Consider the following 15,714-nt stretch of genomic DNA (forward strand, 5'->3'; position numbering starts at 1 on the left):
GACTTTTCTTTTTTTTTTTTTTTTTAAGCAGATACTGGGGCAAATGAAGAAATTGAAAACTTGCCCATTTATTCAGTATACTTACAGCTACATGTGTTCGTTATTGTACTGATTGTATGACATTGTACTGGAGGAGAAGCGGGAAACCTCACTGCTCTTTTTCAGTTCTCCATGTGCTTACAAGTACTGTAACGCACAAGGCAGTTATAATTAGCACCATGACTCACTTAATACTAGTAACTGCAACTATGCCCTCAGAGGAAATGATTTTTCCATATCCTTCACTTCAATTCTGCTTTGTATTAATGGCCCACCCCTTTTCTCTTCTGTCTCTTCTTCCAGAACTCCTGAGCTGATATTAAGAAGTGGAAGAAGTGGCTTCTAGCAGGTGTGAGGGAGAAGACAAGTCAGACTTTGGCCCTCATAAATGCTATTTCAATTGTGCCTGCTTCCAGAAAAAAGGAAGACAAAGCAGAAACAGAAGCTTCCAGAATTCCACTCCTTTTCCAGAAGATAAATATAAACCAATTGCACAAGAACATAGCCCGAATTCAGTTAATGAAACCAGACAAGAACTTCTTGCTTTCTGGGACCTGTCCTCTTGAGTGTGTTCCTGATCATAAGAGAATGAATTTCTGTGAAGAATTAAGCAAGTGGCTTTAAAAGAAAACTGAAGTAGCAGATGGTGAAGCACTCAGACATCTTTGGTAGTTCAGGGATGGAGTGAACACTGAGTTGAGTTTCACATGCTTGGGCTTCCTAGTGTCCACTGAAGAGATGATGAGCCACAAAGCAAAGAAGATTAAAAAATAATTTGCTAATTTATAAATCCAATATCTGCTTGATGTTCCTATCAGGAAGATATCAAAGAAAAACAGACAATGGAGACTGAGGATAAGAACAGGTAAAAAAATAAAACATACAAACAACCAAACAAAACTCTTGAAAGAAATTTCTGTTAGGCTGACGTTCTTGCTCTAACACCCATGGTCAGTAAGTTAAAGAGTGAGTTGAAACTTGCCTAGCGTGTGTACAAAATTGCTACTTTTGTAGCTACTTTTTGCCTTGTGATCTGCAGAATCCCCACTGATGTGCAACTCTGTAATGTACAGTCTCTGCTTTTTCCTGTGTGTTAAGTAGGTGAGCTTTGCATTGTGTTAGAAAGGTGTTAGCAACAGCTGCCTATTGTTTCAGGGTCTGGTCCACTGGCTTCCTGGGTAATTTTATAAAAAATTCATGAAAGTAAATTTGGGGGTTGGATCTCTCTTTTTCATCTAGATTAGTTAACTAGGCCCCCCTAATATAAATATAGTACAGCTGGAAATCTCTGAGGTTTAGACATTGCACAAATTACCTATGCAGCAAGCTCTTCTGTAATTCAGTAAGATATGAAGGTCTCTTCTAAAGACCGAGTCTGATGGTCACCTTGGTTGCCATCAAGGACTGAAACGGGACCAGAGATGAAACTAAAGAACTGCCAGGATAAGAGCTGGAAAATATAGATTGTCCTAGATTGAGCTGCAGGGCCAATATTCAAGCTGGGGACTGTGCAAAGGACAGAGGTAGGGCTGAATAAATCAGGCTTCAGAGTTGTAGCCAGGGAGAGGCGAGCAGACTTGCCTTGACACGTACTTGACTTTTGCATGTGAACGGCTCAATCTGTTCTGCTAAAAGCAGATTTCTTGTGGTGAGCATTATTCATGCTGCCAAAATTTTAAAATTCTATATTTCATATGGACATTCTTGGATACTATTAAATGATGGGCTTTGTTCTACCAAGATCAAAGATGATAAATATCCTGTCATATCAGTTATGTAGTGATTTTTGCTCATTTGGTTCCATGCAGTTTATGGGTTTTATGCAAGTCTCAGTTAAACTGAGTTTACATTAGACTATGTAGTGGTATTTCAGAATCTCCATTGTATTTTTATTTATTTCAGTATCAGTCAATTATAAAAAATTACAGATCTCAAAGAGTTTGCTACAATATTTTACCCAACCTTCAACTTTAACATTGATATCGTACTTAGCTATTTTAATGGTAGTTAAGTGTCAATTTTCAAATTGGTGTGCAAAATTAGGGCTTTAAATGCTTAACTTGAAGTTTAGCTTTAGCGGACCCTTGTGCCCTTGTGATACTGCACCAAATTAATTTGCTTCTGAAATTTTGGTGTATGACCTTCCTCCAGCATGTCTTTAGAGCACTGCAATTAGATGCTTTTTGGGGCAGAGCCAAGCTTTTATGCTTTTTTTTTTTTGTTTGTTTTCTTTTTTATTTTATAATGTCTATAATAACAAGACTCTGCTCCCAGTTGGAGCTTCATGGAGTTTGTGCAGTATATATAAAGACATTATCTAAATGTCCAGGTTTTGACACTGAAATTTTAGAACTTTTTCATTATATGTATTTGCTACTACTATCAATTAATGATAATAGGGGTGTAATTCCCTTAACTTCCCATCTTCTTTCCTCTTTCTGTACATCACATGGGTGGAATACAAATATATATATATACACATAAAGCTTTTCTAGCTAATTAAAAAGGCTTCATTGATTACATTGGAGATGGGTCTTGCTGCAATGTTAGGCTGTGTTAACCACATGCTGCCTTTAATCTGGTTATTATGAATCCACAAAAAATCTTTGAGTACTGAAGTGCTTTAAACTGATCCATCATTGGAGGCAGTGAGTACACTGCTGCACTTGCAGTGCTGATGCTCAGATGGGATACAGTCACACTACAGCTTTAATTACCACAACCCATTAGCTGCTAATCCAGTCTTCGCTGACTGTGAAACCCTTTATTGCTGCAAAACTTTTTTAAAGTGTAACCACATCTGTTCAAGATAGGCACAAGCAGGCTAATGGAAGAGAAGTTAACACAGGCTTAGTTAACTTTGCAGTTAAGTCATACCAATATTTAAATAGAGATTTTACATAGATTACCATAATAGACATATTGTATCTAACCAACTCTTTCCGTAAGTATGTATAAATATGAATACATATAGAATCATAGAATGGTTTGGGTTGGAAAGGACCATAAGATCATCTAGTTCCAACCCCCCTGCCATGGGCAGGGATGCCTCACAATAGACCATGTTGCCCAAGACTCCATCCAACCTGGCCTTGAACACTGCCAGGAATGGAGCATTCACAACTTCTTTGGGCAGCCTGTTCCAGTGCCTCACCACCCTCATATTATATTATTATAATAATATAATATATTATTATATCTAATAATAAATAAGCATAATATATAATAAATATGCTTAATAAATAAGCATACAGTTTGTTGTACATCTAAAAATTTGCTCTGTAGCCTCTACAGATGTCCTGTTCCCCATCTCACTCTCCTTAACCTTTGTAGAAAACTCCCTTGACTTCTGCATTTCCTGCTTCTCTTGTGTCCAAATACACAGAAGTATGCCAAGGGGCATACTGTATCTGTTCTGTCACACTGACAGAGATGCAAACAGTATGACAGTTTCGAAAGCACCCTGCCCCCAAGTGGAGAAAGTTTTACCATCCATTTCACTGGAAGTTTGGATGTATTTATGTCTTGTCCTTGCCAAAGCTACAGGCTAGCATACTGTCCTGGTTTCAGCTGGGATAGAGTTAGTTTTCTTTCTTCCATGTTGAAGATATCACAGCTGCCTTGTGTCTGAGGTCTGTCAAAATGAGCCAAATTAGCTCAAACAACTGAAATAGTAATAATTTGTTAAATTGGGTAATACCATCTTAACCAGGATAAGAGGCAATTATATAAGTTCCACCAGTAAATCGGAAAGAAGAGTGAAATGCAGTGAGGGTGTAGGAGGCTGAAAGTACTTGATGTTTAACCCCATGCTGCTTTACGTAGGACAGGACATGGTAACACAGCCTGCGATTCCCAATGAATGATTCTGCAACTCACGTATGAGCTAGCGTTTGGAGCAGTATTGCAGCTATTACATTTGTGTGACTGGACTTGTCACGTAACACAGGAATCCCTTTCATGTCTTCTCTATGTTTTCCCAGAAGAGGATGCCCTGTGTCATTTCTTCCCCTTTTCCTCCCTTACTCTCACTAGGCCTTACATATGGCTCATGTTTCTCATGCTGTGCCACTCATCCCTCTGTTGTCTGACAGATAAGGTTTTGCTTGTATTTCTGTATGAAACCCTGTTATGAAGGAGTCAGAACTGATATAGAGCCACTACAGAGCTAGCATTATCTGAAAGGATATTCCTGAGTGTCATCCACTATCTGATGTACAGATACTTGAGGTGTTTTGAGTTGTGCTTTTCATAATTTAAGAAAATTACATGTCTTGTATTTCCTTCTGTGTGATATTCTAATTTTCTCCATATACATAGGGCTCGGTTCACTGATGCCTTGGAAATAGTATGAAATTTCAAAGCATGATAAGAAGCAGTATCCAGAAGCAATAGGGATGGAGAAATGCTTCTTAAAAAGTTTAATGCATGTGTAATCTGGGCGGCTGATTTAATTTTAGTTATTAAGTAGATTTTCCTCCCTTATGTAGAAAGATAATAGCTTCATTAATTACTCTGGAATGAAAATAAGAAAAAAATTCAGGTAATATAGAAAAAAATACCTTTGGTAAGCTGATTACCATGTGTCCTAAATAGAGGCAAAAAACATAGGCCTGGATTCATTGTGGTATTTAGGAACTTACCTTTGGCACTGAAATAAATTTCAGATTTAGGCTCTGCTTTTTTGTTGTTTCAAGGTTAAAATGGGTGTTCTAAATCTGGCACTTTTATTGGCACCAATTGTCAAAAGAAAACATCACCAGTAATTTAACATATTGCTTATTTAAAAATGTATGCCAACAGCAGATCTTGCAACACTGGAGTCCCTCCTAATGCAATTCTCTAAAGAGCAATTGGAGAGTTTATTTTTATCAGTACTTTGGTTTAATCTTTTGCATAATTTGAAATGCCAAGCATTTTGTACTGATATTTTGTTATTCATACAATCTGGAATAGAAACGCCTGTGATACTTAGCAATTCAAGTCTGTGGAGTAATGGTTACTGTACTATAGTTGAGTAAGGTTAGGTCCTCTCTTCGAGGACTTAATTTAAAGTAGTCTTTTCCTAATGGTAGATCTAAGAGGAAATTTTACTTTAGCATTTAAGAAGATTTTAAAATTTTATCATTTATTTGTGTCTTCTTGCTCTGCTCTTTATTGTGCAAAGAATAAAACTGAAACAAGTTTTATAGGTCTTTTAAGTACTTTCCATTAGCATTTGCTTAGTGTCATCAAGGAACTGGCTTGAACATTAAAGCATATAACAGAGAGATCAAAATCATTAGATGGAAACAAATGGCTTTTTCTGGCCTCTGTGACCATTGATCTTTTGTTTGTTTTTACTGGTATTTAGAAAGGATCTTGGTTTTTTGATATTTGACATTTAGAAACACATAAGCTTGCAAAAGGAATAATACTTTCCTCCAGTTCTTTAATATTTGATTAAGCCATAATCATACAGATAATTTGCTTAGAAGCTGTCTATAATGGTTTTACGTGAGGAGTGCAGAGTATGAGAACTGGTTTAAACTCACTGCACCAATCTGTAATAAAACAGTTTCAGAAAACTAATTAAACTGTGTGATAGATTTTTGGGGCAAAACTAGATGTTATGTTTAAATCAAACGCTTCACAGGCCAGAGGGAGGTTTGGAGCATTTTGTTCTTGTTGTTTTTTTCATTTGTACAAGATAGGACTATAGCCATTTCAGTTAGATACTTCTTTTCTTTTCTGTTAATGGAGCTATTCAAATAAGCTAGAAACTTTCCAGTAAGGGGTAGCTTTCCAATGACTAGCACATGTGTCATCAATTAATGGTAGGTTTATTCTCAAACTTCTTGAAAATGCATTAGTAAGCAAGGATAAAGCAAGCTCCTGGCAGTTACTACAGACCAATGCAATCTGTAATCTCTGGCTAATGTGATATATATACAGTGTAATGTTTAAAACATCTGTTAGAAACACTTCAGGAATTGATTTAAGAATGAAGGTGCTTACTGTGTTGTAGAAAGTTTTGATTTTGCTTGGCGTGCACTATGTCCAATCTAGATATAGTTGTTGAGTCACTGCTGCTTGCCTGCCAGCACTGCAGAATGTTACTTGCTGCACTGGAAGCTACTGTACTGCAGCGATTTCCTCTTGCACTAGTGACCTAATCATGTTTGTTTCTTATCACAACATACACTCCTTTTGCAGACTCCATTCCACCTTTTTAAGCACACTGATAAGGAAGAAAGGGGTTTGCATCCATGTCTTTCTGCTACTGAACACCTATTTTAAATCATTGGGAAATACAAAGTGATTCTGCAACTCAGAATTTTCTGTTTTCAGGGAAATGTTGCTATGCAAATGGCTTTCATTTCATTTTATAAAAATACTTTAATGTTGCAGAGACTCTTTAAATTTTTTTTCAATTGTATATCCCTTCCTGTATGACCTTATTCTCAACCCAACAGAAGCCTTGTTCATAGCCCAGGAGAATTTCCCGTATGTATTCTTAAACCTAAATGCTGCTTTCTTGGAAAAGTGGTTACAAAAATATTATCATAGGGATTTCTATCTGTAGTATTTAGAAATTCTCAAATCAGTCCACATAATTTTAGATTTAAAAGATACTTCTTTTCAAACTGTCATGGCTACAAAATTCCCACCTGATCACGTCAAATGCTTTTTACTTTTCACATTGTCACATAAAATCACTAATAGGAGTTTTGCATAGCAAATATGTATGTGACACCTTTAACTTCACTAGGATTACGTAGCTTCCATAGTTCTGTTTTCCAAACGTATAAGCAAGATTAAAGTTAAATAAAGGTTGGGGGTTCTTTTGATGTGAAAATCTGCAAACTGGAACACGTACTCCTTTTTGGCCAGACAGTGTAGTTTCTATATAGTCACTTTTCTGGCACAGTTTTTACTAGATATCAATCAGGCTTACAAAGGTCACTATCATAAGCTGTCAAAAAGAGTTTGATAATGGGTAACAGCATATGTATAAATCACTTTGTAATTAAAAAGGATATTTATACTACATTCCTTGCCATATCAATGGCCAGGATGTTGCTGATAAAAATCAGCATTGTAATTAATACTGCAGGAGCTTTCTCTTATCCAGACTAAACAACCCCAGTTCCCTCAGCCATTCCTCATAGGATGTGTGCTCTGGGCCCTTCACCAGCTTTGTTGCCCTACTTTGGACACACTCCCAGTGGGAGTCTTGCTTATAATCATCAATAGCAACAGCTAGCCAATAAATAAAATGGGATGGGACCTCAGGAAAGGGGCCAAAACTCTAAGGGTAAGTGGTATAACACAGTTTGTGTCTAAAAAACTTCACAGTCTTTGGCCCTAAACCAAAGTGTCCTTGTGTGTTTTCACAGTGGAGAGTTGTCCCTGGTTTATGAACCATGCCTGATCATGATCCTGAAGCCTGGTGGTAGTTACAGGTTAAAACTGTGCCAAGAAGCATGACAACAATTAAACAGTGCAGATGATCAAAAGGCTGCATTGGAATACGTGTCCTAGTCATGCTCACTCCTTTAATACAAGGGTAGTAAGAGGATGAACATCTTGTTTCTATCTGGACGGACAGAAAGAAAATACAATCTAAAGGCAGATATTATCAAAAGGAAAAAACAGAGTAGAAAACACATGATAAAAGAAAAGCAAATGAAAGGTGCCCCACAGTAAATAGAAATGGGACATTCATTCCTGCCATATGAAAGAACAGTCTCTCTTGTAGCAAGAGAAACAGTTTTATGAAAAGAACAGGTATAGGCATTTTCCAGGACCTCAGGAGTCCAGCTCCTTTGCCTAGAACCTTGCATGGTTCCAGTTCTGCATCGCTGGCTTTTCCCAACTCTTCCCCTTCTACTATAGGGGGCACATACTAGCCAGAATCTGTGGCACAAGGACTTTTTTCCCCCAATATTAATGTTAAACCATCACAGGACATAATTTGGGAGTATGATGTGAGATGTCGTGTGATGTGACGTGGGTTGGGGAACTTCAGCCAATCACTGACAGCAGGATTGTCTGTGCCCCTGAATGTGTCCCACCATTTGAGATCTGTGGCATAGAGAGGTAGCTGTTAGTTGAGATAGCTCTGTTTGTCTCCAGGGTCCCATTCAAACAATTGTGCATACTTCATGAAACACTAAATCACTCCCATGATCCCAGCTGGAGAAGAATTAGATTTTGCCAGTGTGGTTTGGTGGTTCAATTGGTCTGGAGACTATTTTAGTAGCTGATATGGACAGGACTGCATCAGGGTTCAAATCCTTCCATCTTGCCCAGCCATTCACATTTGTGCCCCTCATGTCACACCCTTCTGCAGGTAGTATATTCCCTTGGTATCAAGACATAAAAAGATAGATGCAAGAGATCAGAAGGCAGCATTCTCATTCTTTTGGACATAATATGAATAATTCTGTGATGACAAACTGTGAAGGAGATGTGAGAGGAGATATAAAAAATATGAAACTACAGAAAATGAACAAACTAAAGCAGAGTTAGCTCTATCTTGTTTAAGTTAAAATAGTTTTATTATTTCTGGTGAAAGCAGGATCGTACCCACAAAATTGCTAACATTTTCTTATAATTCTGTATTATTCAATAGACAAATATTGAATATGAATGAAATAAGACGTTGCAGCACTGGCAAAACTTTACCTAGATACTGTATTGTATCCTGATCCACCTGACCTTTGTGGTTTTTAAGCTTTCTTCTCATCTTTTCCTAAGTTAATACACTTCCTGCAGAGGTTCACTGTGTCTTCTCCCCCTTCCACAAAATCTCTGCTATCTGTTGCTGTCAAGTAGCAGTTTTAACTCTTCGTCACTGATGAAAGTCATAGATGTTTCAGTGTACTCAGGGACTGGAATTAAGGACCTGTTGGAAAGAAATGGAACTGCTGGCTGGAGGTCTGTAGTCCATCTTCCTGCTCAAAGCAGGAGGATCGCCAGTATTGAATCAGGTCAGTCATGGCTAAGCCTTGAAAATATCCCAATATGAAGAGTGCCTCTAGACAACCCATGCCAGTACTGCGCTGCTCTCCTAGTGACATGTTTTTTCCTACTGTCCAGTGTGAAACCTCCCAAGCTGCAGTTTGTTGCCATTGCCTCTTGTTAGTCTTGCACTACTAAGAGTAGAATTCCATCACCGTTGTAACTGCCCTTCAGGTAGCTGTGGGATGATACTATATTGCACCTTAGTCTCCTCATCAGACTAAACAAGCCCAACTCTGCGCTCTTCTCCTTGTAGATAATGTCCTTTGGGCCACTGACCACGTTAGTAGTCCTCTGCTTGGATACGGAACTGGGGAAGCCCAGAACATCCTATTTTGTTCACAACATCCTAGATTCAGCCTCAACACTGAGCAGACTGACTTCCTTCAATCTATCGGTCATTCTCCTCATACTCAGCCTGGTACCCCCCAACTGCTTGGAAGCAGGGCTGCTATTCAGCCCATCACTGATGGGCAGCCCATGGTGCCAAGTGCAGAACTTCGCACACAGTGAGCCTCAGAGGTTTCTGTTGGCCCCCTCTACAAGTTTCTCAAAGTGCACTTAGCTCATTGGGACGAGCTCAAAGTTCTGTTTTCTGGAGCTAGAGCACTTTCCATAAGTTTTTGAATGGCATGAGGACTTACCATAGGAGATAAATTACAAGATCAAGACCAATAAATATTCATGATCAATCAAGTGACTGACAGGGGAGCAGAAAAATGACATTTCATTCTGTGTTCTGCATCCTTGAGAAACAGAATGCTGGGAATTACACGAAACACCAGTGCACTTCCCTGCCGGCCTGCCATGCTGCAGGAGGGCTCTGCGTGCCATAACGCCTCTGGACCTTAGCCTTAGTCACGGCTCTGGCAGCCCCATGCCATACACGCATCGCCGTCAAGCCAAGCTCCATCCCCGCCCGAGGCTACAGGGTCACTCACCCGAGGCCCCGCCAGGCAGCGGGAACGACAGGCCCCACGAAGCGGGCGCGGAGCCACCCTGCGCGGAGCCAAGACCGGGGTAGCTTTAGCGGAGGCGCCACCGCGACCGGGACTGCTTTAGGGCGGCTTCCCCACCCGCTCCCTCCTCCCTCTTCCTCCGCGGCGCAAGGCTCCGGGCGAGCCCCTCCTTCTGCCCGCCGTGCGCAGCCACACCCCTTCCCCGTGTGGGGAGCGGCGGCGGCCGCAGCCGTGCAGCTAACGGTCCTTTGTGTGCCGCGGCGGGCATGTGAGTGGTGGCGGGGCAGGACGGCACAGCACGGCAGGCGAGAGGCCGCGAGGCCGCGGGCGTGCGGCGCTGCGGGAGCGGCTCCGCTCGTAGGCCCGGCGGCTCCTTCCCCGGAGCGGGGCAGGCGCCCGCCCTCCCATCCCTGTGCCCTGGGCCTCTGGGGTGCTCGAGGGGGAGAGAGAGCAGGCAGAGGGTGGTCGCCGGGGCAGGGCGCTGCGTGTCTCTGTTCACCTGGTGTCTGTCTCGTTGTCGCAGGCTGGCCAGAGTGACCGTCCTCCATGACTGCCTGGGCTGCAGGACCTTCGAGCTGCCGCCTTCCGCCGCTGTGGGGGACGTGAAAGCGCGGATCGATGCGGAAGCCGGCTTCCCCCGCGCCGAGCAGCGGCTGTGGCACCGCGGGAGAGAGGTGAGGAGCGCGGCGGGAGGGGCTGGAAGTCCCTACTCGGCTGCGTTTTGTCATTGGGTCTTCTGGTGCGAGGGCACCACAGTGTGTGTGTGTCCTTAGGTGTGAGTCTCTCATGGGAAGCAGGGAGGTGTTTTGGACAAGCAGCTAACCTTGTTCTTCTCTTTATGGTGCCAGCTTTTATCATGCGAGGTTTTGTGTCCTTTTCTGACATAATTCATGTTCTTTACCCCGTGTTCTTTATTTGGGGAGGCACAGAAGATTCAGTGCAGATGTGCTTGTTCTGGCTTCCTTTCCATCTTTAATCGATTTTCTACCTGCTGGCCCACCTGAACAGCATAGTTGACATTCCAGTGGCAGGAGCTCTTATGAGTTAAAAATTGAGGTCTGGTTACAGCGGAGAGTTAAATGAATGAATGACCTTGTTCTGTTGAAGACATCAGCCTGGGGTCACCGTGTCAGAACTGCTTGGCATGCTTCTAGCTATGCTCTTGGGAAACAGGAGCCTTGAGATACTGGTGGGATGGGATGACTAGAGGCAAGAAGGAAAGACAAGAGACTGGAAATTGGGATTAAATGGGGCAGGGGAACTTGTAAATGCATAAAGAAGAGAAACCTCCATGGAGACCTTATTTCAGTCTTTCAATATATAATGCAGGCTTATAAGAGAGGTGGAGAGACTTTATACTGAGGCCTGTAGTGACAGGACAAGGTGCGATGGTTTTAAACTGAAAGAGGATAGATTTAGACTGGACATAAGGAAGAAATATTTTATGATGGGGCTGGTGAGGCACTGGAACAGGTTGACCATAGAAGTTGTCATGCCGTATCATTGGAAATGTTCGAAGTCGGGTTGGATAGAGCTTTGAGCAACCTGGTCTAGTGGAAGATGTCCCTGCCCATGGCAGAGAGATTGGACTAGATGATCTTTAAAAGTCCCTTGGAACCCAAATACTATTCTATGATGCTAGGAAAGAATTAGATGTTAGTCATTGCATTGCTCAAGAAGCTTTTAAGAACCTATATGGGGAACACAAGTAGTCATTGAGGACTCAGGTTTGAAACAAACTACCCATGTAGTTTATTTTTTATTTTCTTGCCTGGTTTTGTGTGTCCTTCATTTCATTCTCTCCAGGCCGTCCCTTCCAGGGAGGAAGGAGATCTGTATAATCACTTTATAAAACTCATCTGGAAGCGAATATCTAAGCAGCGCTCCGTCTGGCACAGAAAACTGTGTTTTGGCAGGGAACAGGCAGTAAGCAGACTGTAACAGCTATTCTGGGTTTATTTATTTATTAATATTAAATTAGAATACACATGGGAATACTATGTAGCAATTTTGAAAAACCTCTATAAACTTTTGAACTCCTGTTTATTGGGATCAAATTCCTTTTTAATTTACTGAGGTAGTAGAATATGAATCAGTAATTTTTTTTTCCCATTAAAAGTGCTATGTGCAATTTACATGTTAAGTAAAATCCAGTATCTCTTTCTCTCATAGTTCCTTACTAGTGTTGAGCTATTAATTTGAATGTATTCAATCTCCTAGTTTCTGCTGGTGTTCTGGTACAAAAATCCTACCTGCGGAAATTCGGTTATTCACCTTTAGAAAATTTGGTATATCACCTTTAGAACTTGGTGATAGGTTACAGCATTCTGTGGATTCTTTTTCATTTATTTATAGTGAGTCCTGAATAGGTTGCATGCTCAGTGTAAGCTATTTTACATCTTGAGACAAGATCAGCTCAAGTATAACATTTCTTTAGGAACTTAAAATAAATGCACTGCCGTTGCAAGTACTATTTAAAACTGGTCTAAGTAAAAAGGAACATCATTTTTTTCCTTTTTTTTTTAAGGTTATGGTTATATACTGTGGGCTAGGACTGTCTTTTGCTCATTAAATGTAGTTAGACTGTAAGCATCTATGTCTGTGTAAGCACCACCTTCTTTCTAGTAATTTGATTTGATCTATCCAAGTGAGGAGGTAGTCCTGAACTTTATTATAAACTGAGACTAATACAATAATAAACTTTCACATAATAAACGTTTAACATAGTTTACTATTAATTGGTTAAGTTTCTAATTAGCACACTGCAACTTAATTCTGCATTCGTTATTGTGGTATGCAGGATAACATCATGTCACACATGGCTATTTTAGCATCACATCGTATATGACTGGGACACACGTAAAATATGAAACCAGATTTGCAAAACAAAATAAAAAATCCATGTGCTATGATTACTGAGTAGTTTTCCCGGTGGCTGCTAAGGAATTTGTTGCTTAGTTTGCCCCAGTTTCTCAGTCATGTTCCTAGTGAGTACTGAGAGGTAGAGGGGAGATGAGGCTGTCGGATTCTTCAGGGGGCTTATGTGACATACTTTTGTCTTTACACATTCTGTATGACTAGCTGCTTTGAGCCGATACTGCTTAGTTTAAAACTCATATGAAACTGTATACCCATATTTACTTTTTGGAGTACATAGACTATCTACTTCCTGTATATGTTTATTTTCTTTATGGGCATGCAGCTTAGAACAATAACTGCTGTAGCTGTATGCTTCCAAAAGTTCCCAGAACATGAAACTTTTCAAGTGTAAAAGTGGGAGGCCACGGCTTGCTCTTAGTATACTTCTGTAGGCATTTTTTTCCACCTGATTTGCTTGTGGCCATTTTTTCTGATCCTGTTACCAACAAACTGATGCTTCATCTGAGGAGTATCATTAGGCAGAGGAGGCCATCCTAGACCTCAGGGACTTAAAGTGCTGCTCTAAATGAATACTGGATGTTTCACAGTTTTTGTATACTTCTAGACAAAACCAGACTTCTTGGAATAAATGTGTAGGAAATAGAGCTACAGGAAGTTATTTACGCTGCAGAATGTTCTGATCAAGATCTGTTTTATTTTTTATTTCAGTTATCTGATGGTACCAAGATTGTTGATCTTCAGAGGTCTCAAAATCAAGTTTTTCTGAAGCTTCAGTCAAAAGGGTTGAAAGGAGGAGGTATGACAAGTACTTGTCTCTGTTCATAAACTGGAAGGTCAAAGCATTTTCTAATGCAATCTGGAGTTAATTGAAATTATTCTTTGCTTTGAATGGGAAGCTATTGTTTTACTTGTAAGTTCTAGGTATCCCTTCACTTGTTTTATTCATTCTGACCCAGGAAGAAAATTAAACTTCTGTTTCGAAGTGCCTTGGTGATTCGTTTTTTATTTGTAATGTCATGTGTAGAGATTAGAATATTGCTGTGCTTTGGAATCAGTAAAACTTGGCTTGCAGTAGAGTTAATATCTGCGTTGTCTCATGCAAAATAAGATGAATACTTGTAAGCAATTCAGGCACTTGAAAGGATATCTTTTCAGTCACGACTGTGTAGAAGACTAACACTGGTGAAAAGCTTTTGAATTCTTCTGGTTTGTTTGTTTTTCTTTTGATTCTGTATGTTTAGTTACATTTTCATTACAAAAATAGCAGGTATATTTGTTGTATAGTATCTTGAATTAGATGATGATACCCGAATATCTTCAGAAATGTTCTAATTAAAATCTGTAGTGATTATGTTATTTGGTTGCTATCATCAATGTTCTTTTAACAGTAACTTTATTGTAAGAGAAGGAAATAAATGCTAATGGGATGGTAGGATGAAGAAGGAAACCCTTCCTTTCATGCAGATATTTGATTTGGTGTCACAAAATATTGTATTCCTTAGCCAGTGTAAGCCATGAGTATACTGGATTATGGTTTTCTAGTGATAGAGGGAAGTGAATTGTTTGTATGTTAGCCAGAAGTTCATGTTCACATTCTTTAGAACCTAAGTCTCTAAGCTTCTGCTCAAAGCTGGGTCAGGTCTGAGGTCAGACCAGGTTGCTCAAGGGTTGATTTGGTTGAGTTTGGAAAGCCTCCAAGGATGGAGAATGCACAGGCTCTCTGGGTTCCCATGCCAATGCTTGACTACCCTTATTGTGGAAAAAGTTTCTCCTTTAGATTTGTGGAACAAGTTTTGTGTTAAATATGACCAGCTCTAATACTGAAGAAAAATCAGTTCTGCCTTTGATAGGACAGAGTAATTTTTGTGACCTAAGTAGAGCAGCTTTGGTCTCAAATGTAAAGAGAGAATAATGTCTACTTTTGGTCCTGTCACTTAAAAGTTAACTTGTCTGTTTTTGTGGTTCCCATAGTGAAATGTGTTTAAACACTTCCGCCTGCCTGCCCAATTTAGGCTTAGAGATCGGTTTCTTGATTTAAGAGAATTTCTCCTAAGAAAAGAAACACCCAAACTTTCCTGCTATTGATCAGTTCACCTTATTTTAGAAGTTTGCATGTTGCATGTTGACTTCCATATACTTTTGTATACTGTAAAAATAATAAAGCTATGAAATACTCTCTACACTTATAGCTGTGAGTTGCAATTTCTTAGGTTTTTTTTTTAATGGTGCTGTTAAGTTACCTTAAACATAGAGTGATATGAAAATTTCATAAAGACAAGATGTTTGATATTTTTACTTCATGTTTTCTCAGCAAACAGATAGGTAACTATCTCCTTTTTCCTCACATTGCTGAGAATTCTGTGGCGGTTTTTGTTTTTAACATGTTTTATTCCATAACATATATAATGTGTGTGTGTTTGCATCTGTGTACTGTATAAACACACATATATGCAGAAGGGGGGAGAGAGAGAGAATAATTACTTTATTAATAACTTTTAAAGGAAGTGACGGGGCATCAGTAGAGTCTTTTCCTTGTGTGGATTGCATCATGAATATTTATTTGAAGCACATGTTTTAGAGGTTTGGATTTAGGGAGCTGCTCTTTAGTCTCAGACTGGAGTTTGAAAAGACGAATATTGAAACTTTCTTTCTGTGATAGACTCTTCCTCTTGCAGCAGAACTTCATAATGCTTGGTAGTACCTTTCTGAGACTTTTCCCTTCAGTGTGAAGCCCAGGTAACACCAAAGCTAGCACCAGGCCCAGCGCCACAGTATGCCAGAACAGGAAGTGTACACTAGAGTCGAAGTGTACTGTGCCTCTGTGTAGCTG

At 40.0% G+C, this 15,714-nt stretch overlaps 1 protein-coding gene across 2 annotated transcripts in view; it reads left to right on the forward strand.

The window, feature by feature from the left end:
- SACS (sacsin molecular chaperone) overlaps positions 1-15,714 on the forward strand; it is a 66,965-nt gene that overhangs the window by 23,785 nt on the left and 27,466 nt on the right. Inside the window, exons 2-4 of one of the 2 annotated variants that reach the window (XM_030476018.1) lie at positions 343-904; positions 10,528-10,678; positions 13,593-13,680. In XM_030476018.1, the coding sequence (XP_030331878.1) occupies positions 882-904; positions 10,528-10,678; positions 13,593-13,680 (262 nt within the window). In that variant the 5' untranslated portion in view covers positions 343-881. Of the gene's footprint in view, positions 1-342; positions 905-10,182; positions 10,273-10,527; positions 10,679-13,592; positions 13,681-15,714 lie in introns of those variants that run through there. The other variant, XM_030476019.1, reaches the window with a different exon arrangement.

This window comes from Strigops habroptila, chromosome 2, assembly GCF_004027225.2.
Source record: "Strigops habroptila isolate Jane chromosome 2, bStrHab1.2.pri, whole genome shotgun sequence".
Lineage (NCBI taxonomy): Eukaryota > Metazoa > Chordata > Aves > Psittaciformes > Psittacidae > Strigops > Strigops habroptila.